Source organism: Mauremys reevesii, linkage group 2 (assembly GCF_016161935.1).
Source record: "Mauremys reevesii isolate NIE-2019 linkage group 2, ASM1616193v1, whole genome shotgun sequence".
NCBI lineage: Eukaryota > Metazoa > Chordata > Testudines > Geoemydidae > Mauremys > Mauremys reevesii.
The window spans coordinates 102,165,011-102,186,991 of record NC_052624.1 but is presented as its reverse complement, the minus strand read 5'-3'; the positions used below and the strand labels follow the sequence as shown (position 1 = coordinate 102,186,991).

The window sequence follows — 21,981 nt, the reverse complement described above, 5'->3', positions numbered from 1 at the left end:
AACCAGAATGATTTCAGTGGATTCACTCCTGATATACAACAAAGTGAACTAGATCAGAACCAGGCCAACGGGCAGTGGCACTCAACATTCTTACTAACATCTGAAGGTAAAGTCTTTAAATGCTAACTACTTTTCTTGTATTTGCTATAGGTTGTTTCCCCTCGCCCCCTTTCCTTCTTTTCATTTCTAAAACCATTCAATCTCAATATAAATCGGTCTGATTTTCAGAGATGCTGAGCACCTCCCTTTGACTTGCCTGCAAGCAGTGTTCAGCACCTCTGAACAAAAATCAGACCTGGACAAGGATTTTAAAAATAGACCACCCTTCCAATATTTACCTTTGTTCTTTTAGTTGGCCTTGTCGCCAATACTCAGCCAAGTTAACCAACTGTCTGGCATACTTTTCATATGACGATAAAGGTTTGAAAATCAAGTCAAAGTTATGCATCATCCGTAGTATGCTGTTTTCCAACTGGGCCATGTCAGCTATACCAGAAGTTCCATTAGCAAAGAACCCCATAACTGTTTGGAGTAAGGCTCTTGTGGAATTCACTTGCTGATCAGCATTTAACAGTAACAGTAACTCTCTCCAAGGATTAGTTCTATTTAATGAGTCCTCAATAATTGTTTCCCAGATGGACTGTTCCTTCTGCTGGTAGGTTATATTTTGGTTGATAAGGCTGGCAAAAAGTGACCACAGGTTGAAGCTTCCTTCAGAAACATTCTTCATTAACTTGAATGATTCCATAGTGACTTCTAAAACTTTAAGAAAGTCATCTTGGTTGTCTATATAAGTCAGCAGCAAATTTAAGTCATTTTCATTTAAGTGATTTTTCCAGAAAGCTCCCAGAAAGAGATCAGCTACAGCTCTGATAGAAGCTTTTATTCCTGTAATGTTTCCCTTGCATAAATAAGTAATCATTTCCTGAATTCCCTCCCATTTTTCTTCATTTATTGGGTCATGAGTAAAATTTAGTCTAGAAGTTAAATGCATTTTGCTAATATAATCATTAATGGGTACAAAAAAATCAAGAAGATCTTCTATTAGACTCGCAGCATTATCAGATGAGTTTATGCTTGCACTGGTAACAATTGCAGTAAGTCTTTCCAATTCTGCAGAGTAATTCTGCACATTTGCTAAAAACTTAGCGATTTCACCTGCAATATCATTGAAATCATTGAGTTTGCTCAGATTTGTGACCAGTCTGGTTGATATGTTTTCCGTTCCAGAGCCACATGATCTGGAAAGCTTATCTCGAATAGACAAGTAGGTCAAATCAAGAAATTCTTTCCCCAAATCTGCCACTTGATGGTGGTTTGAATGCAGAACCTCTGCAGTCTCCGTTTCAGTTAAGTCTTCTATTGCATCATGAACAGCTCTTTGGAGGTCTGAATAGACCATCTCAATGCAGTCTAAATTTTCCGTAGCATTTGAGTTGATAGATGATTCCAAAACGTTAGCTACCTTTTCTGAAGCTTTCTTGGACAAAGTCAAAAACTTAACAATGGCTTCTACTATTTTTGCTAGCTTTACAAATTCATTGCTTTCCCACAACGAGCACAAATCAACAGCAAGCTCTGGAAATGGGCTGCGAGTATAGTTAGCTCCACTGCTCCACAAGATGAGATCAAGTAATGTCTCTGTAGTTTCTATTATCTGCCTATTTTTCAAAGGAAACACCTTATCCACAGAGGCCAACAGTTCTGTTAAATTAGCAGGTAGCATTTCTCGAAAAGTAGGATAGCTAACTAGGAAATCCTTGAAATGGTTGTTAAAAAAATTCATGAGGTATCCCATTTCTGCAGAAGTTTTCCTCATAAGTTGAAGAGTTCTAGAAAGATCTCTAATCAGCTGGGCAAGATCCCCAGAATTACTTGTATTAAATAACACATGATTCACAAAAGTAAACAGTTCATAGTTACTTCTGCTGCCATTTTTTACAGAAAAATCTTTAAACAGCACATTAAACAAATCCCTCAAAAACTTCAATCCTTTTGCATTGTCAAAATGAAGTGTCCCATTTTCGGATATGGCTGCATCCTTAATTAAGTCATACATATTTTCTTTCAACCCATCAGCTTCTTCCTTTAGATTAACAGACTGATCCAAGTTTAGTAGAATTCCAATATCATCTTTGGCGAATATGCTGCAACAGAAATATTGTTGATTACGATGATGCAAATTATTGTTACTGTAAAACTATGTTAGGAAAATGTAGCAAAATATGAGATATTACCACAAAAAAGAGAGAGAGATTACCAGTAAGCTATAATATGATTAATGTCTGGCTGTGGATTCTGGTCATCCAAAGGGACATTCTGGTTGGCCAATCAGGCCTTTTAGATGATGCCATAAAAGGCATCTCATCAATGGAAAAACCCTATGCCCAATATGTTATAAATTAGCATAGGAAATATAGAGGTTGTTGGGAAAATAAAGAGAAGAACATGGAGACTAGGGGTTGGGGAAAGAAATCGGTGAAGTACTATTAATAAACTATTACCCAAAATTGTCTAGCCACTTTATGATATTGATTAGATATTGTGGACCTCATTCATAACTGATTTATTCCATCTTGACACTAATGTAACTTCATTTCAGTCAACAGACAGATTACCCTGACAAACTAAAGTCAGGGTTACACCTGCATAAAACTGGAGGAATTATTATTTAGACCATTGTATTTTACTTCTATTATGATATTAGAGCAGAATCCATTAAACATTCTGTGTTATGCAAGAGGGTTGGGGGGAGAAACGCTTTCCACATTTTCAAATTCAATTTTTAATCACAACTTGAATTATTGATGCCAGAAACTATAAATTTGGATGATTATTCACTGAAGAAAAAAGCAATTCAAACTTGAGGAAAAAGTGGTGCAATAACTTTTAAGATACAAGCATTTAAAGTTGGAAAAAATCCAAAAGCACATTGTATTTTTTAGTTGTTTGGTTGAGAAATCAAACACAAGAAATTCAAAGTTTAACTTTTCTACATTAATTTGGCTATATTGAATACATGGAATTTTCTGTTCCTTTTTATGTTTTGGTGAATTCATGCTTTACTATATTACTCAGTTTTAGATGTTACAGTGTACATAATGAAATACAGAGGATGGGAAATGGATTTAAGTGTTGCCTTCACTTTTATTACCCATGTGCTCCATTGTCCAGTTTTAATAGTGCATTGATATCAGTTTTGGGATTAGTTTAATTTGTACGAAAATAATCCTCAAACTTCAGTGATTCAATTATTCTGCACAAAATTCCATGAAAGTTCGCAACTCAAGGCTCCTTGCATGGGTATAGGAACAGTTAATTTTTTATATTCAATTTGAATTTTAAATTGAAACTATTTCAATTGAGAATTTAAGGGGCATGTTCTATGTTTGGGCACTTCAAAAGCAATGGAGTTTAGTTTCAAATATTTCCATATTATTTGATGCAGCAACCTCATACCATTTAAAAATCAGTCCCTTTTTTCAGAGCAATACTATTTTTACAAGATGTAAAACAGTGCCTTGAAATGTTTTGCACTATCATTCTTTCCAAATTGTGTATCCTAAAATCCAAAACTGTTGCAGAAATTTAGATAAATAAAATAATAGCCCTGATCTGTTAGATATCGTTTTGGTCCCAGATGCGGGTTTACTCACGGGTTCAGTTCTAAAGTAGAATTACAATACAATGTATAACCAAAATGTTACTAATATACAGTAGCCCTGTCTCTAATGTATTTGGACACAAGGTTAATAGACATACACACACTCACCTCATTTCTGCAATTATATCCTTATGTAAGTTTTTTAATAAGACAAACATTTTGTTGCTATAATGTCCTCCAGAAGTTGAAAAGAGTATCTGTAAAAACTCTTTTATCATCTCCATTGTCCTGCTCTGGAATAAGCCAATCTCTTTTCCATAATTTTCATATTGTGCATCATCAAAAAACAAATCAATGAAGTTCATTAGCTGAAGGTCTGTATCATTTAAGTCCAGTGCCTCTTCTTTAGTAGTGAGGTCAGAGATCGTGTTAAGCAGACTGTTATGTAAAATCACGTGAGCAACATGAATGTTATTCAGCTTTTCCCCACTAAGGAGATCAGTAACAAATGATATATCAATTTGATCTTCTTTAGAGCCATTTGTGAAGAGCTCCAAAAATTCAGTGATACCTTTGATAATCAGAACTATGTCATCAGATGACTTTTCATTGGCCATAAGTACAGCTAGTGCATTTATTATTCTAGAGACATTTTTATTAGTGTTCTCGAGTAGCCAGGCTCTTGCAACTTCTTGAAAGTCCTCAAAGCTTCTTAGTAGAGTTTCTAGAGATGATGAATTAAACTGTTTTAATAAACTAGCAAGTGCCAATGAAGAATTTTTTCTGGCTGCTGCACTTAGTAATTGAACTTCTTTGTTTATCACAGAAAGTAAGTTCGGAACACTAAAATTGACTAATAAATCTTGTATGCCTCTCTCTGTATCAAGCCAAAGGGCCTCAAAGTTACTAATCAAACTACTATTTCTACTCAAATTTGATAATGCCATAAGCACCATGTAAGTTTGGTTTCCAACAGGAGACAGTGTCAGCAAAGGCTGGGCTGCAGAAAGAAAAGATAGGACATTTTCATTATCTAGCACTCCAGAAACTTCATTGGTCATATTTTTTAAATGAGTAAGAAGAGCCTTTGGAACAGACAGTCCTGTGCTTCTATCCAATTTTAGGGCATGATACAGATCTGCTAACTGTTCAAAAATAGCTTTGGCCATTGCCATCTCTGTTGATGTCATGTTGTTTAGTGCTTCTATGAGCTGTAAAGCAGCTTGTCTCTTTGGTGTGGAAGAGCAATAGACTGAGATGGTACTACTATTTCCAAAAGCCATAACATATACTGATAGCTTATTCCAAAACCCCAATAGCTGTTTAAGAGCCAAACTATTTATGTTGTGGATCTCAGAAAGCTTCAGAAGAATGGAGTTCCACTCTTTGAACTGATGAAAGAAGCAAGTCACTTTGTAAGTGATCTCCCTCAGATAATCTTCATTAGAACATAGGTCATGTCCCCCTGGAGTTGTCAGCTTGAACTGCTCAAGTATGTCAGCAATCGTGTTGTAAATAGATGAAAAATTTGTGTGTGCATTTAAGTTACAAGTCCTTAAATCAGAGTCATTCTGAGATGTTGCCGTTGTGAGGTTCCAGCAGATAACTGCAGTCAGACAACTCAAAGCCCTTGCAGATTCCTCAGGCATATCAGTTACTATCTCCAGTAAGTCTAGAAGGCTATCTACGTTATTGGATAAATCTTCCTTCATACATATTGACATGTTTGCTTCCTGAGTTAATGTGAAAGTGTACACTTCAATTAGGGCATCAGTGATGTTTTTGTGAGCCAATCGCTGTATAAGACTAACACCATCAGGAAGAATGTAAAGCATCTGTAATATATCATCAAGCTCAGTCTCGTTAAATAACTGAGTGATTTGCCATAAGTTGGTCAAGTTCCAAGAATATGAATTGTTCTCAAAGGAATCTACCCAGCCTGTCAACTTGTCCAGAACAGAATTCTCAATGTACACATTTTTGATATTTTTAAAGAAATGATGCAGGCTTTTACTGACTTGTTTGAGTTGATCTATTAAGAATTCTAGATTTGTATTCTCAATGTTTCTCACCAAAGTTGCCATATGCTTTGGAAATCCTTTATCACCTGATTGTATTGGAAAATTGGTAAGGTTATGAGACTTTAAGATGTTTAGTGCCTTCCTTACTAGTTCCACATTGAGGTCTGCTGCTTTCATCCATGTATGCAGAGTTATGTTTTGCAAACTTTGCATATTATGAGGCAAGTTTGACATAAAGTGGCTAATCAGATGTTGAAAGGACTTCTTTAGGAAGCTCATAATTGTGTCTTGTGGAAGAGCTTCAAATGCATTTAGGAGATTTACAGTGTCCAGAAGAGATGAGCTGTTTTGTAGGGTTTCAGAAGTTATATTCTTCAGAAAAATTTGAATTCCTCTCAAAAGTGCTACTGAAGGAGGCTGGAGACTCTGAGGCAAATTAAGGACTTCCCTTGAATTCTTGATGGCTCCAGTGATTAATTTAATGAAATACATCTGTTCTGAGTCAGATGTATATGGTGAGAATCTCATTAAGTCTTTGAAAATTGACTGAATTTGGCCCCTTGACACATTCAATAGAGTAAAGATAAAGTCATGGGTCTGTCCATCATCTTCTCCAGAAAACATGGGAAGAACTTTTAAAATTTTTGCTAGAATGCTGAAATAAACATCTGCACAACGTGCATCAGAGCCATTTAGTAAGCATGGAGGTGCTATGAGGTTAAAAGTCATGTTAACAATATCCAGGGTATTCTTTAAGCTTGTATCAGTCTCATTAATGCTTCCCAGAGATGTCAACAAAAATAAAACATGTTTTGCATTTTCAAGGTGGGAATAAGTGATGTATTTCTCACTGAGGCTACTGATAATATGCATCCATCTATTACAGCCCTCTTGTACACTGACTATATTATCCGAGGTTAGAAGAGGATTAAGATGAGACAGAACACTTATCTGTGAAACATTTTTCTCTTTCAAAATATCTTCCAAAACTAACTTGGTAACATTCTGGAAAATCATCACACAAGACAATAGATCTTGATCTTGGGATATATTTTTAAGGAATCCAGCAGTCTCTCTCAGGTCAGTGAGAACAGTTCCAAATTCTTCCAAAGAAAGTGTTAGAATATCTGAAAGTGAATGCCCAATGAAATCTACATGTGAATCTCTATATTCCACTTTAGAACTCAATGGAAAGAAAATATCAAACCAAGAATCCAAAAACTCCCTGCTAACGTTAAGCTTCAATAGAGATTTCTGCAATTTGACAGTCGCATTTTCCATTGTTTGAAAAGCTTCCTCTAAACTCTCTCTTTTAGTTGAGCTGATAACATCAATTATGTTGCTAAGTTTACTTATGAGGCCACTTAGCGTCTCAAAGTCTTTCCATTCATTTAAGTGATAACCTTCTGTTATTATTTTCAGTAAATGTATTGCTGATGTAGTTTCAGGACTGACTGTAAATGTTGTATTGCACAGTTCAGTATGGGTTATATTTTCAAGGCCTTCGGAAAGGTGGTTCAGGCCATTCCGAAGATAACTGAAAAAATTTAAATCCAGCCTTAGTATTTCAGACATCTCTTCCAAAATCTCTGTCCACATCTGAAGCCAGGTAGCAGTGCAATGCATGGCAAAAGGAACATTTACCTCACTTTTGAAGTTTGATGTATTTGACAGAACTCTGACCAATGAGAGTACAAGTGAGTTATGAACATCTACTGTTTGTCTCACAGAAGGTATGCTAGGCGTATACCAATCAGCACATTCATTATTTAACAAGCTTTCTGATGAGATGTCAAAAAGTTGTTTCAAATACTGAAAGGCAGCTGTATGAAGCTCTGTGTCTGTAAATATAGTTTTAAGGCTCCCCAGGGTACTGTATACCACTTCTATCTCTTGTTTCCCTTTCTGTGCTAGGGACTGGGCCTGGAGCTCTACGTAGTTGTAAACTGTTGCTAACTTTTCACAGAGAGGTTTCTGGGTGAGACCTTGGAGGAGATGTATAGCTTCAGACAGAAAGTCAAAAACCTCACTCATGTTTTGGAAATCATGTTGAACTGGAGTAGATGAAATGTCTTCTGAGATCTTCTGGAAGAATGTCAGCACAGAATTGTTGCTCTGGATACTTAACTGATCAATGTTTTGGTAGACAAAGAAAAGCATTTGAATAAGTGAGGCTGCATTACTGTCCCCTATCTCTGGGATGCTTTGGTAGAAATCAGACACAATTTTCCTTACGTCTTGTACTTTGGATAGAGAAGTTGTATTTGAGACTAGAACAGAAGAGACATTTCTCATAGCATGAATGGTGCTGAGAGCGGCAGTGAAATGTTCTTGAGTCAACGCTCCAACCTCATAGAGATTCCTTATGAATTTTTCACTGAAGTTGTTTACATAATCTATGTCAAGAAAACTCAATTCAGGCCATTCTGTAAGAATTTTCTGGAAGAATTGCAAACTTTTATTAAGGACTTTTTGATTTTCTTGAAGGGAAGATATTATAATTTTAGATAAGAACATCTGCAGCATCTCTATTGCTTCCACTGGACTTCTATGGTCACGTTGATCCAAGACCTTTTTTACTATTTGCCAAAATACTTCCAGCTGCTCACTCTGCCAGAGCCTTACAAGAAGTTGATAATTCTCTAGTTGTTCATTATTGAGTTCAGAAAATATATGAACATTTGTAGCATCTGCCTTCATATTTGTAGAACTGTTAAGCCACATAATTGAATTATTCAAGGCTATTTCTGTTAGGGACTGTAAGTCTTGGAGGCTTGAAGAGGCTGAAGAACCAGGCATCAACATTTCTTGTATGAATTCTGCAAGTTGTAGAATGAAGACCGACTCTGACTCCTCAAGAACCTGTATGTTCTTTTCCCTCTTCAAAAGCTCTTTGACAGATGTCAAGATCCTGTAACATCAATTGAAATTTTTTTCAAATTAGTCACCTATTGGAAAGTTACATCACAAACCAGTTTAATGTAATGGTTTGTCAGACATTTACTAGAACATAGCTATATTTACATCTTAAAATTGTATTTGTAAAATGTATTTCATATAGACAAAGCACATTTTGTGCAATAGTGAAACAATTAAAAACACCAGAATTGTAATACATTAACTCACAATCACATGCTATTTTAAAAAGCATGAAAAAAAACAGTGATTAGAAAGTCACAACATATAAGTCCTTTAAACACAGTTGAGGCTAGGTGGTTGTGTTAAGAGCATCCACTTCTACTGGCAAAGTTGGCAGAGCCAAACATCTGCAGTTCAAGGAATTTGTATATTCTAGTGATAAAGCCAGCAAAGCCTTGAAGATCTACAGACTGATTAGCTTGATATCAAGGACCTTACAAATAAAAAGGTAGAAAAATGTGTTTTATTTTCCACACTTTTTGGAGAAAGTGAAAGTTTTCAAGGTTTTTGCCAAAAAACAAAAAGCCAAAAATCTCCCCCCACCCACCCCCAACAATTGAAAGCCAATAAATGTTTGGTTTTAGGTTTTTCAACAAAATCTTGGAAAATATCCATTTTGTCAAAGTCATTTTTCAATTAAAATAAGTTTTGAGAAATATATATATATATATATATATATATATATATATATATATATATATATAAACTGTTATTCTTACAAGGTTGGTTAAAAAGAGCTAAGGTTTGGACTCAACAATCAAGGAATGTGGGGATCAGAGGGCATCAAGACATGGAGCTCCAACTCAGGAAACTTATAAATTCTGTGAACAGAGTCAATAGAAATTAGCTACACCACACCAGGCACCAGTTTCTAGGTACTGTCTTACTGCCACAATCCCCATTTCTCACCTTGCTTTACTGATATTTTTATCCAGCTGGACAAGTGCATTTGTTCCTGTGCGGGTGATTATGTGACCTGATTGTGCGCCCAATGAATTCAATGGCAAAACTCTCTCATTGTCTTCAATGGGAGCAGAATTCAGCCCTGTTGCTATGCATATAACAAAACAGACCATTTATCATCACTTTTAAGCAAACTCCTCATTCAAATCATTAGGGAGTCCTCCTTAACCACCAAGGGTACAACACAGGCCATGGGATGAGCAATGTGGTTCAGTTGTGGAAGCAGCCTTAAATTCTAGAATTTACATTACTACTGAGTGCTCATCCTCGTTTGCACTTATGCTAATTCTTTCTATTTCACAGGTGAAGAAATAAGTCAACATTTAGCAGCCATACAGAGCAAGAAAACTCCATAATGTGAAACTAGGTTCACAGAGTATGGAACATAATTTAGCTAATGCTTATCTACACCCCTTAATTACTGTGACTAGGTTTACAGACACCATCAGGCAGGTCATTTAAAATTTACTTTTCACAATTAAGTGTGCCATTAATGTATTTAGAATCACAGAAATGCACTGGCTGCCCTGAACCTGCTCCCTGGTGGAAATGCTATGTAACAGTGTTGATTAAATGAATACTACTGTATTGTTCAAGTAGACATTATAGCCCTGACAATAATGCAAGTAACTTAGTGGGGGGGGCAGGGGGGAGAGACTCCAATATAATAGAACATTAGAGTCTTCCAAGAGCTAAGTTACTTGCATTATTGTGAATTGTAAATTTTAAATGACCTGCCTGATGGTGTCATGGAAAACAGTTGAGGGAAGCAGGGGCGGCTCTACAAATTTGGCCGCCCCAAGCAATCATGCCCGGGAGGCGCCCCCGAGCCGCGGGAGCAGCGGAACTGCCGCGGGCATGACTGCGGAGGGTCCGCTGGTCGCGCGGCTCAGCTGGACCTCCCGCAGCTGCGGGCGGTTCGCTGGTCCGGTGGCTCCGGTTGAGCTGCCGCAGTCATGCCTGCGGGAGGTCTAGCCTAGCCGCGGGACCAGCGAACCGTCCGCAGTCATGACTGCGGCAGGTCCGGTCGTCCCCGGGCTCCGGTGGACCTCCCGCAGGCATGACTGCGGCAGGTCCACCGGACCAGCCTGCCGCTCCCTGGGAAAGGGCCGCCCCAGGCGGGTGCTTGCCCCGCTGGGCTCTAGAGCCGCCCCTGGAGGGAAGCATTGAAATTGAATTAGTTTAACTTACCTGGACCATGAAATGAATGGGGAATTTGTTAAGTTTTGCAGAAATGCTATGTAACTATTAGCGATGGCCTTCAGATTGAGCTTTTGTCCGGAACAGAGAGATGCTTCAGTATCATCTGCAGAGAAAATACATTTTATAATTTAAAATGAGATGCATCATGCATTGTCTTGGCAATATACGACTAGATGCAGGCTGTCATGGAGCAGAGAGAAGCAAAGTGAACTCTGTTCAATAGGGGCCCTATCCAAATCCCACTGAAGTCATTGAAAAGATTCTCACTGAGTTCAGCAGCTGCATCAGAAGAGACGAGGATTACAGACAGCTACATTCTGTGATACTCCTACAGAAATCCAGAAATTACAGTCTTTAAAGAAGAAAAGACATGACACTTTTAATAAGGGCATTTTGATACCAAGCAGTATTGAATGGTTTTAAGGACTGCTATAGAGAGTCAGTAAATATCAGTCCTACATAAAACATACCACTGACAGCCATCACAGAAAGAAATGAAGATATATTTTGAATTAAATACCAAGTGCAAAGCTCCTGTAAAATGAAGATTGATTTTTATTATAGAACTATGTCCTGAATGTCTCCCACCAGCCAGGGGAAAGGAATTCAGCACAGCAGTAACCTTTCATTTCCTAGCACTTAAAAAAAAAATACCATCATGAAATTCACAAGCACACCCTGGTTATCCTGTAGTGCATCACAGCTTCCACAACTCTGAATTCCATGCAATGAATTATCTTGCTTTGTGGGATATGCTCAGGTCATGCCAGGTCATATCATAAGAAGGATTTTTTTTAAAATCCAATAACTTAATACTTATTTTGGGGTCAAATTCTCTCAACAGCCTGTTTAGCGGCAGGATATTCAGTGCTTATTTCTAAACTCTGTTTTTGTTAGAGCTTTGCAGTTCAGTTAAGAACTATTTTGAAAATGTGTCAATGGGCTGAGTAAACAGTGTCTTTCAAAATGTGTGCAAACATGGATGGTGAATTTAGGTGAAGGAACAATGGGGGCGGGGTGGAGAATTGAAGAAGCAGGTACCTGATGGGCCATGTTTTGGAGGTTCTTGGTGCTATCCTGAGCACTTTCAAAATCCAACATCGGAAATGCTGCGGATCTAACTGCTTTACTAAAAATAGTAACTAACGCATTCACAGACTCAAACTCAGAAATAGATTTCCTGCCCAACAAAAATTTTCAAAAATTTCAAAACGCTTTTCTGCTCTTTTCTGGCTATTCTGAGATCTCAGTCTCCTTCTGACCAGAAATTCCATTCAGGTATTGAGAAACCTTCCTGAAGGTATCGACGAATCAGCATATTACAACAAAAAACTGTTTTGTTGAAAGATTCCCACAGAGCTTTAAATCACCCCTGATCTACACTGAGGTAAGAGAGTGCAGAATCAGACCCTGTATGTTCTGGGGTTTTCCTCGGCTAGCAGTTTAACCACTGCTTTAATCATAAGAGTGACAGCTTTCTTGAAACTAGAAATGTACCCGTAATGAAGCTGCCTGTTTCTTTTTTTGAATACTGTACTGTGAGAAACATACAGAACCATGAGAAGCAAAAAATTTGTTGTGGCAATAACTAGTTTTTACTTACTTGAGTGACCTCTGGTGAAACCTTCTTGCTTGTTCACATATTGAGCTATCTCACATGTTCTCCTAACAAATGTTGTTAATTCCTTCCAATATGGGTCTTCCTCAAAAGCAAACCATATTTCTTCAAGTGTATGAATAACCCTGAAATGATCAAGGACCCAGAAGGCAGATATATCATGATCAGAATGTTGATTTTCTAAAGTAAAATCACTGGGATCGGCACACACGGTTCTGCTGTATGGTTAGAGCTAAACCCTGCTGTTTTACTTGTACTAGCTGTCCTATGGACTTCAGAGCAACTATCACAGGAGTAAGGCAAGCAGGGCTCATGGCCAGCTCCTGCTCCCACTAGCATCAAGGGCAAAACTCCCATTGATGTCCACGTGAGCAGAACTGGGAGGCTGGTCCTTAGTGCCACACAAGTTGTTGATCAGATGGAAAAAGCACAATGAATTCAAGAAATACTAACAACTAGTTTATCTCAAAACGTGGCATTCTAAAACTGTTCCAGTCTGGGAGGGAAGTGCATCTTCCTGATTATAAAGATCTACTTTGTATTAATCATCCACCACTTTGTCATTAAAAAAAGAAAAACTATAGCCAACATTCCTGTGTGTCCTGCATAAAAACAGCACTTTGTAGAGCCAACTGAGGTGGCACATGGGCCCTCTGTTAGTCATGCTCTATTGCCAGGGTCATGCTGTAATTATCTGTGAGGCTGGTGCTCAAATGAGAGAAGCAAACAAAACACCTCAGTCAATTTCTAATTCATTTAGAAACATGTAGGGGGAGAAAAATCAATTTTCTGACAAATAGAAAAGGACAAAAATGAGACAGTAATAAATTATCTAATATCTAAAGGCTAGTACAAACAATGGGCTTGTTCCTGCTGCCATTTAAATCAATAGTCTTTCAGGCAGTGACTTCAGTGGAATTAGGTTTGGGCCTAATGGAGACTTAAAAAATAAACCAAGCTCCTCTATAGAACATCTTAATGCTGCAAATACTTATGCACAGGAGTATCTTCATGCACAACTATAATCCCATCAATGGATAGGCTTGGGAGGGGGAAGGGATAGCTCAGTGGTTTGAGCGTTGGCCCCCTAAACTAAGGGTTGTGAGTTCAATCCTTGAGAGGGTAACCCAGGAATGTGGGGCAAAAAATCTATCTGGGGATTGGTCCTGCTTTGAGCAGGGGGTTGGACTAGATGACCTCCTGAGGTCCCTTCCAACCCTGATATTCTATGACAAGATGTTACATTCTTAAGTAACTGTAGGACTATGCTCTAAGAAAATACTTCATAATATACATGTAACTTTATTTTAACAATCTTATGCCTAGATTTAACATTTGAGAGGAAGTATAAAATCACGTCATATTTAAGCACAGGGCTGGATTCTGATCTCATTTACACTGATTCCACATAGGTGTAACTCCACTGATGTCAATGGAGTTTCTCCCCAATTTAGATTAATGTGAGAGAGAATACAATCAGGCCCTTTATATATATAAAAAAATAATGTATGAGTCATTACAATGAGAGGAGTAGCTGCTCCTGACAAGAGCGGAAGTAGACATCCTCCTCAGATAGTGTCTTTGTGCTCAGCAACCGATTGATTTTACAGTAAGCAGCACTATTTTCAGTGAGCTGCTGTTCTATTTCTTGCCATCCCAAATATTCTTCCATTATTGAATCTGGCAGGCTCTGTTCTCCACGAAGTACTTTCTGCAAAAGTAGGACCTTTGAAAATAAAGAAAGCAATAGTTTGTAACCTGTATGTAATTAAAGAGGAAGATGCTTTTTTGAGACTTGGGCCCTGTCTCGTACACTAATAAAACTTCATTGACTTCAGTAGAACTATTCCCAATTTATACAGGTGTAGGTGAGATTGAGAGATGAGAATCAGGTCCTCAATCTGTTCTCCTTCTGGATGTCTTGGCAAGGTGGCTCATCCAAATTTTCACAGGCACACAAGATACACGCAGGGGTTGTATGCGTATTACCACAATAATATTATAAATAGTTTAATTTATTGAAGGTACTTTCCTGCTCCAAGCCATTCTGACAGTACAAAATGAAGTAAACCGAGGATGCACTTCAGGTCTTAAATTAAAAAAAAGAAGAAAAAGATATTCATAAATACTTACAGACTCCTTTACTGACTGGATTTGGTTGCTTAACTTGAAAGTCTCATTTGGATAGTTGTGGTGGCACACGAATCCCGCTAAAATGTCTCTGACTTTTAAGTCCTGTGGAAGCTGAACAGCCTTCTCAAACATGGTGAGCAGATCCTGGCATGTACAGGACATGTTACTCATCAAGATCTAAAATGCAATTAACACAATTACTGTGAAAATGAAATAAGTGTAATGAGGTTGATTTAATTCAACCTTAGCCATACCACCCCATGATTATAACATCTAAAATAAAAACTAAACTAAGGCCAACAGAATGGTGAACCACTTATTTTAGAAAGCACAGTCTATACCAGGAACAAAAAGGAACCGTTTTTAACCTGTGGATTTTATGCATTGTTTAAAGACTATGAATAAGTGATGACTTACCTGTTTTAACTCCAAAAAGAGTGTTTCAATGTCTAGATGCATGAGCCCATCTCTTTTAATAAAGGGTATCATTTTTTCCAGGTTATGTACAATTTCTGTAAGACATTTATATATTTTTTTCAGCAAAAGGAAATATTTATCCCTGTGACTCAGAATGTGCAGTTCTTTGATGTGCTATAAAAGAGACAAACCTACCTTCTGGAATATGCATGAAACACGGCATAATGACATTGTAATACCCCTATTAATGTAATAATGTAAGTAAGAATACCCCTATGTAGGGCCCGATTATGTGTATTGATAGGGAAAGCACAAGAAGCCTTTGCAGGTGTGTATACAACTGCACTCTTTGCACTCACAGAAAGAAAGGACTACTCTTGGTTAGCATCCACACCAAGCAGGTTGGGAGGGAATAAGTCCAAGGCTTTGCTTCCTGTGTATCTTAAATCTAGCCAGCACTGCTGCCTGTGTGTGGCTGGGACACATACCCAGCACCTCTATGGCACGACAGACATGCTCTCCTGGAGCTCTGGGAGACATTGTGCAATGCCTGGTAGAGTGGCGAAGCTCCCAAGCCTCTCTGCTAGCTGCAACACTGGATCTGTACTACCCGAGGGTCCTCCACCATTCAGTGATCCTCCTGGGGCCAGCTGCTCTGGCTTCTAGACCTCTTTATACTACGGGCGCTGTACAAAGTGACCCCAATACAGCCAAAAACTGGGACCTGAATGTCCATATTACACAGTGCAGTAGACCACAAAAAGCAGTTGCATTCAGATTCCATTCCCTGCAGTTCTCTTCTCTGACATGAATTAAAATGGTACAGCTCCACTGACTTAAACAGAGTTCCTAGTGATTTATACTGGCGCAAGTGGAGCATTGGACTGTCTGACAACTTCTTTGATTATGAGTACTGCGTGCAGGGGAAGATGCACTACTGATGGGCACTTACCCACCAAGCTTTCATGAAATATTTGTTCCCTAAGCACCTCTTAGAGCTGTGCCCTTACATATGTTCTTCTCAAAGACGCGACAGCCTTTCCTACACCTAAGAGAAGTTAATTCTCCAGATCCTCAGATGGTATAAATAACATAGCTCTATCAATATCAGTGCAGCTACACCAATTTACATCGGGATCTGGCCTAAAATATTTCAAATTAATGCACCTGAAAAAAAAAACACTACAGGCATGACCCTGAAATTTCCTGGAGGCTTGGGGTTCACAAGTCAGGACTATTACTACAACTATAAATTGTTTTTATTATCATAGCACCTACGAACCTGAGGCATAAGGACAAGGACCCTATTGTGCTGGGTGCACAATACAGAACAAAAAAAAAAGACTGTTCCTGACCTAAAGAATTTATATTCACAGCTTGCAAAAGCCAATTAGCAATTGTTTTAAATTAGTTTATGGGCCTAATCCTGATATTACTTACAATATGTCAGTTTTACACTGGTTTCCCTCCACTGACTTCAGTGGAGTTATCCCGATTGATAGTGGTGTAACTGAATTTAGAAATATAAAGTGCCTGATTCTGAATTAAACTTTGTGTCTTAAAATTGTGCTTCTACTTTGAAAAGCGATTATGTAAAGAAAGCGTTTCCTTCCTCACCAGGTCTGCTCCCTGCTGTGCACTCAGAGTCACATTGCCTGCCTTTAGTGGCTAAAATACATTTTCACTGCTTTTTTCCCCCCACAGAACCAACAGAGCTAACACACTGACTTGGATTATACTTTTTGCTTGTGCATGAGCAGGAGAGCAGTGTACTGAATTTCAATTTCAGGCCTATCATCTACAAACCCAGTAATGGTAACAGTAATAGAGATATCACTGATGCTATAATTTGAAGAAATAGCCACTATTATCACTGAGGGCATAATGTAACCTGTAAAACCTTTCTATCTGATAATACTGCACAACAAGGAAACTCTTGACTCTGGGAGCCTTGCTTGATTTTGCAAACACTTTTATATGTAAACTGAGCATATGTGATTTGGAAGTCATTGAGACAATATAATTATACATATTTTACAGTCATTTTTCAGAGTAGAACTGCTCTTCAAAGACACTGAAAGTTGATTAATTAATGTAGCACTTAAAACTGACTAATGTAGAGTCATCTGAAAATACAAAAAAATCCGACACAGCTATTTACAATCATAAAAAGAAATACTCTAAATTTGAAATGTTCGCACTGGATGGGCAGTAAGAAACAGTTATCAGATATAGCCCACTGACAGGGAAAAGACTTATAAAACAATAGGGATGGGCCTGAGCCACAAAGGTCAGAGCCGAATCCAGATCTAAACTCCCCGTATGTGTTCATATCCAGGATTTTGGTACCGCTACACAGGTAGAGACCCAGTCACAGACCTTGGACCAGGATCCAGATCAAAACACAAAATTGCAAGCAAGTACAGGGTTGTTCAGATCTGGAGATCTTGTTCAGATCCACTTTTGTAGGAGACAGAACATATTTTATAAAAATACAATTATTCACATCTTTATGAATTCAATCCTTGAAAAACAGAACATACACTACTACATAGGCATGTGTTCATCAGGATGAAAGCAGACTACTGATAGAGCTATACAGTTACTTGTTTGCTAAACTTGTAGAATGAAAATACACACACAGCGCTTTACCATTAAGAGGAAGGAAGTTCTAGAGACACTGGAAATATATTAGCGTGGAATGTATTACATAGTCTGAATGCTTTGCTAGATGTGGAATGCTATTGATAAATGCCAGGGCAGCCATTTGAGAGCTGATGAAAAGTAACTACAGTGCAGATTTACCTTTAGTGAAATATAAATTTTGGATTATTACATTCCTTATAGCTCCATCTACCAGAAGCAGCCTCTTCATAACAGGCCATTGAGGCAACTTCTGAATGACAGTCTGCAGTTTCTCCAGATAGAGGGTTCTGTAGGCAAAAAGAATGATAAAAATAGAATGGAAAGTTCAACATGACACCAAGAAGGATGCAGTACTGCAGAATGACTTTATTTTTGTAGCATATTCATCTTCATATCATGTATTGTGTTTGCAGACATGATACATCTTGATTTTAGTAAGGCTTTGGACACAGTTCCACAAAAATCTAGGGAAATGTGGTCTAAATGAAACTATAGGGTGGGTGCACAGCTATTTGAAAGACAGTACTCAGAGTAACTGTCAGTGGTTCACTGTCAAACTTGGAGGACTTACCTCGGGAAGCCCAGAAGGGCTCTGGCCTGGGTCGGGCACTATTCAATATTTTCATTAATGACTTGGATAATAAGATGGAGAGTAAGCTAATAAAATTTTCAGGTGACCCCAAACTGGGAGGTGTTGCAAGTACTGTGGAAGATAGGATTAGAATTCAAAAAAGCTTGACACATTGGAGACTTGGTCTGAGATCAATCAGATGAAATTCAATAAAGACAAGGGTAAAATACTACACTTAGAAAGGAAATCAAATGCACAACAACAAAATGGAGTACTGATGAACAACAAAATGGAACAGAAGTACTGATGAAAAAGATCTGGGGATTATAGTGGATCACAAATTTTATATGAGCCAACAATGTGATGCAGTTGTAAAAAAATACAAATATAATTCTGGGATGTATTAACAGACGTGTCATATGGGTTTAAATTACTTTTCACATTTATTAAAGAGTACAGGTGTCACCATTACAGCAGATTTAATCACAAAGCCATCCTTCCTCCCTTTTAGAAAATTCAGGGGATGACATTTTCCACAAGACATATTTTACTACGTGGGTGTTCATGGTATTTTAAATGAAACACTTCTGCACATGTGGATCTTCAAGAGGTAGTGGTGGCATCTCCCCAAAGGGGGATTATGGGACAGAACGTAGGGCTGGTACCTTCCAAGTTCTATCTCCAGTTCTATCAAATGGCTTTATATGCCACTCAAACAGTTTAGTGATGAAGTAGGTTAATAACAGTATCTCCAATTTATAAGGGAAACTGTGGTGCAGATTTAAGTTAGCCATGTTCATACACCAATGTCAGATGCAGAACTACAATCTCTCTCTCTTCATTCCTCATCCTGTGCTTTATCTAAACACCATAGTGCCCCTCAGGCAAATTTGGCCTTCTGAACCTCAGTTTCCCCAATCCATAAAATCTGGGCACCACTACTTAGTTACCTACCTTTCTGTGGCTGCAGACACGTTGACTCCTGTATAGTATCTTTTTAAAATTTGCCTGTGGAAAGCAGTATTGCTCCCATTTTATAGATAGGGAAACTAGGTTCCTAAAGCATCTGTTTGACGCAGGTAACTTAGCAGGGTTGTATTTTAGCTTGTGTCATGAATTAGAATTCTTGAAATGAATGAGCAATCAATTCTTTACAGAGCTGCAAGCTTCTGTTCACATGCGGTCTGATGTTTTGAGAATTGTAGGCATCCCTAAAAGCACCAAGGTGGATTTCAACTAGCCCAGTGACTGATTGCTAATAGGATCATTCTATTGGACTGGAAAAATAGAAAATAATATATGTATATTAAAATATAAAGTATTTGCAGTGTTGCATGCACTACTCAAGAATCTCAGAATAAGTATTATTCCTTTTATTCTTAAACTTGTATAATTATAACAAGAGATTTAGAGCCTGATCCTGCATACACTTATGTGCATGAATAATCTCTCACGTGAGTCTATGGAACTACTTGTTTGAATAAGATTAGTTGCTTGTGTTTGCTGGTATTTGTACTTGCATATGTTATTGGGTATAGTTTTAAAGATCCAGGCCTCAATTCAGCAAAGCACTTAAGCACATGCTTCAGTATCATTAATTTCAAGGAGTCTTCAGGAAGTGCCTAAGTGTTTTGCTAAATCTGTTTTTAGGTGCACTCTTTGGATTTCATGCATTTTCTTTTTTCAGCAGGGGGGTTCAATTTCAGATTCTTAATAGTTTGAGAGTATATAATGGCACTGAGATAAAAATTAACAACTAAAACAAAAAAATCCTCACCACACCTCTAAAGACACCCAAATAAAACAAAATCAGTGCTTGAAGATTCATTGAAATACTAACATGAATATTCAAGCTAATTGCAGCTTTAGATGGTGAATGTCAGAATGAATTCCTTTGCCTCATGATCCTATTCAGGCTACAGAATGATACATTCTGTGGTGTTTTAGCGAACCCATAAGTCTCAGCAACATTAAGGGAGGAAAGGAAAAAGTTTTGCACTTTTGGAATTTACCTTTCGGTTCAAGAGAGAAAGAAAAAAAAAAAGAGTCTCTCCCAAGGTTCTGAAATGGCCTTGTCACAAGGTAGCTGGTCTCTGTGTAGACTGAGCCAAGCTGCCCTGGACTGGGCTACACCTGGGCCTATAAGGTGCTGCTACTCTGCAGCTAGGGACAGGCAGAGCCCTGGGGAGCAAAGCCATGCTGGAGTGGAGCTAACTCATGGGTCCCTGGAACAAGTAGCAACCCAATGGCTGCAGCTACAAGAGGGAAGCAAAGAGGGCAGCCAAGCTGGAATGCCAGAGCCCCCTAGCAGGGGTTGCCGTGAAGCTTGGGGGCGAGGTATTGAGTTGAGAACGTGTTCTGTTTGGAGGCCCCCATTACCTTAGTATTGAGCACCTCACAACCTCTCTATTAGGTAGGGAAGTACTATTAGCCCATTTTATAGATAGAGAACTGAGGCACTAAGGGACCGAGGGAATTGTCCCAGGTCACATAATAAATCTGGGGTGGAATAGGGGACTTGAATCCACATCTCTCAAGTGTCAGGCCAGCAAACTAAGTACTGGACCATTCTCTCTCTCTCTCTCTCTCTCAGATTACCCTCCTTCTCTTTATTTAGAGCAGGGGAAGGACAATTATTTTTGGTCACAGTCCAAATTTCTTGGTCAAGGTATAGTCAAGATCTGGACTCCGGAGAAACATTTTTCACTCCACAATAATAAGAAGTAAATAAAAAGATTTCACAGTCCATTCAAAAGTGTCTGGCGGCCTGCTTATTGACTTCCCCTGATTGTGAGTAACGAAGCCATTTCATGAGAGAATAAAATTAAACAATTTGGTTTCATCTGTACACAGATACACACATAAAATTCCTTTCCTAACAAAGTACTTCAAATAGTGATGTCAGGCACACAGCAATTCCTCACACATAGGGCCCTTCATTTTCAGTTTTTAGTTTATTTAATTTTTCCTAGGAATTTATTGGTGTTTATTGCTACAACAACAAAAACAGGTGAAAATCTATGCAAAAAAACCCTTAATTTTTCTGGGTAAATATTGGCATTTATTTTGGTGGACTGAAGGGTGGGAGGGAAGTATTTAGTAGATTCATGCTTTGATGAATGAGATTCAATGTGGTTTGCTGCAGACAGGGGCGGCTCTACGTTTTTGGCCGCCCCAAGCAGTCATGCGCGGGAGGCGCCCCGGAGCCGCGGGAGCAGCGGACCTCCCGCGGGCATGACTGCAGAGGGACCGCTGGTCCCGCGTGGCTCGGCTGGACCTCCCGCGGCTGCGGACGGTTCGCGGGTCCGGCGGCTCCGCTTGAGCTGCCGCAGTCATGCCTGCGGGAGGTCCAGCCGAGCCGCGGGACGAGCGCCCCGTCCGCAGTCATGCCTGCGGCAGGTCCAGTCGTCCCGGGACTCCGGTGGACCTCCCGCAGGCATGACTGCGGCAGGTCCGCCGGCCCAGCCTCCCGCCCCCCCCCGGCGGCAGGGGATGCCCCCTAGATTTTGCCGCCCTAGGCACCAGCTTGTTTTGCTGGTGCCTAGAGCCGCCCCTGGCTGCAGAACTAAAACACAATGCCACCTCTGAGTTTAAGAAAACAATCTCTCTCTAATCCCAAATAAAACATTTCATATGAATAAACAGTTTACTGTTGCAGACAAGTATTAGCCTATACATATTTACATTTAATAATTATAACACACCATTTGTAGCACATATATTCAACTTCATCCTTTTCTCCTGTTTTTGTTTTTTAAACTTTTGAATACTTCCTTGTGTTCTGAAACATATTCGGATACAGATTTTCATTTTCCTCCCATTTTTGTGTGTCAAATCTTTAAACCGTTATCTGCTAACAGCTTGAAATGTGTGCATGGTGGGCGTG

At 38.8% G+C, this 21,981-nt stretch overlaps 1 protein-coding gene across 1 annotated transcript in view; it reads right to left on the bottom strand.

Moving 5' to 3' along the window:
* ABCA13 (ATP binding cassette subfamily A member 13) overlaps nucleotides 1-21,981 on the bottom strand; it is a 285,211-nt gene that overhangs the window by 208,027 nt on the left and 55,203 nt on the right. Inside the window, exons 11-18 of the mRNA XM_039526065.1 lie at nucleotides 17,684-17,811; nucleotides 14,879-14,973; nucleotides 14,462-14,638; nucleotides 13,849-14,054; nucleotides 12,314-12,453; nucleotides 10,699-10,813; nucleotides 3,773-8,536; nucleotides 339-2,147 (exon numbers count right to left, since the gene is read on the bottom strand). Of these exons, the coding sequence (XP_039381999.1) occupies nucleotides 339-2,147; nucleotides 3,773-8,536; nucleotides 10,699-10,813; nucleotides 12,314-12,453; nucleotides 13,849-14,054; nucleotides 14,462-14,638; nucleotides 14,879-14,973; nucleotides 17,684-17,811 (7,434 nt within the window). The remainder of the gene's footprint in view (nucleotides 1-338; nucleotides 2,148-3,772; nucleotides 8,537-10,698; nucleotides 10,814-12,313; nucleotides 12,454-13,848; nucleotides 14,055-14,461; nucleotides 14,639-14,878; nucleotides 14,974-17,683; nucleotides 17,812-21,981) is intronic.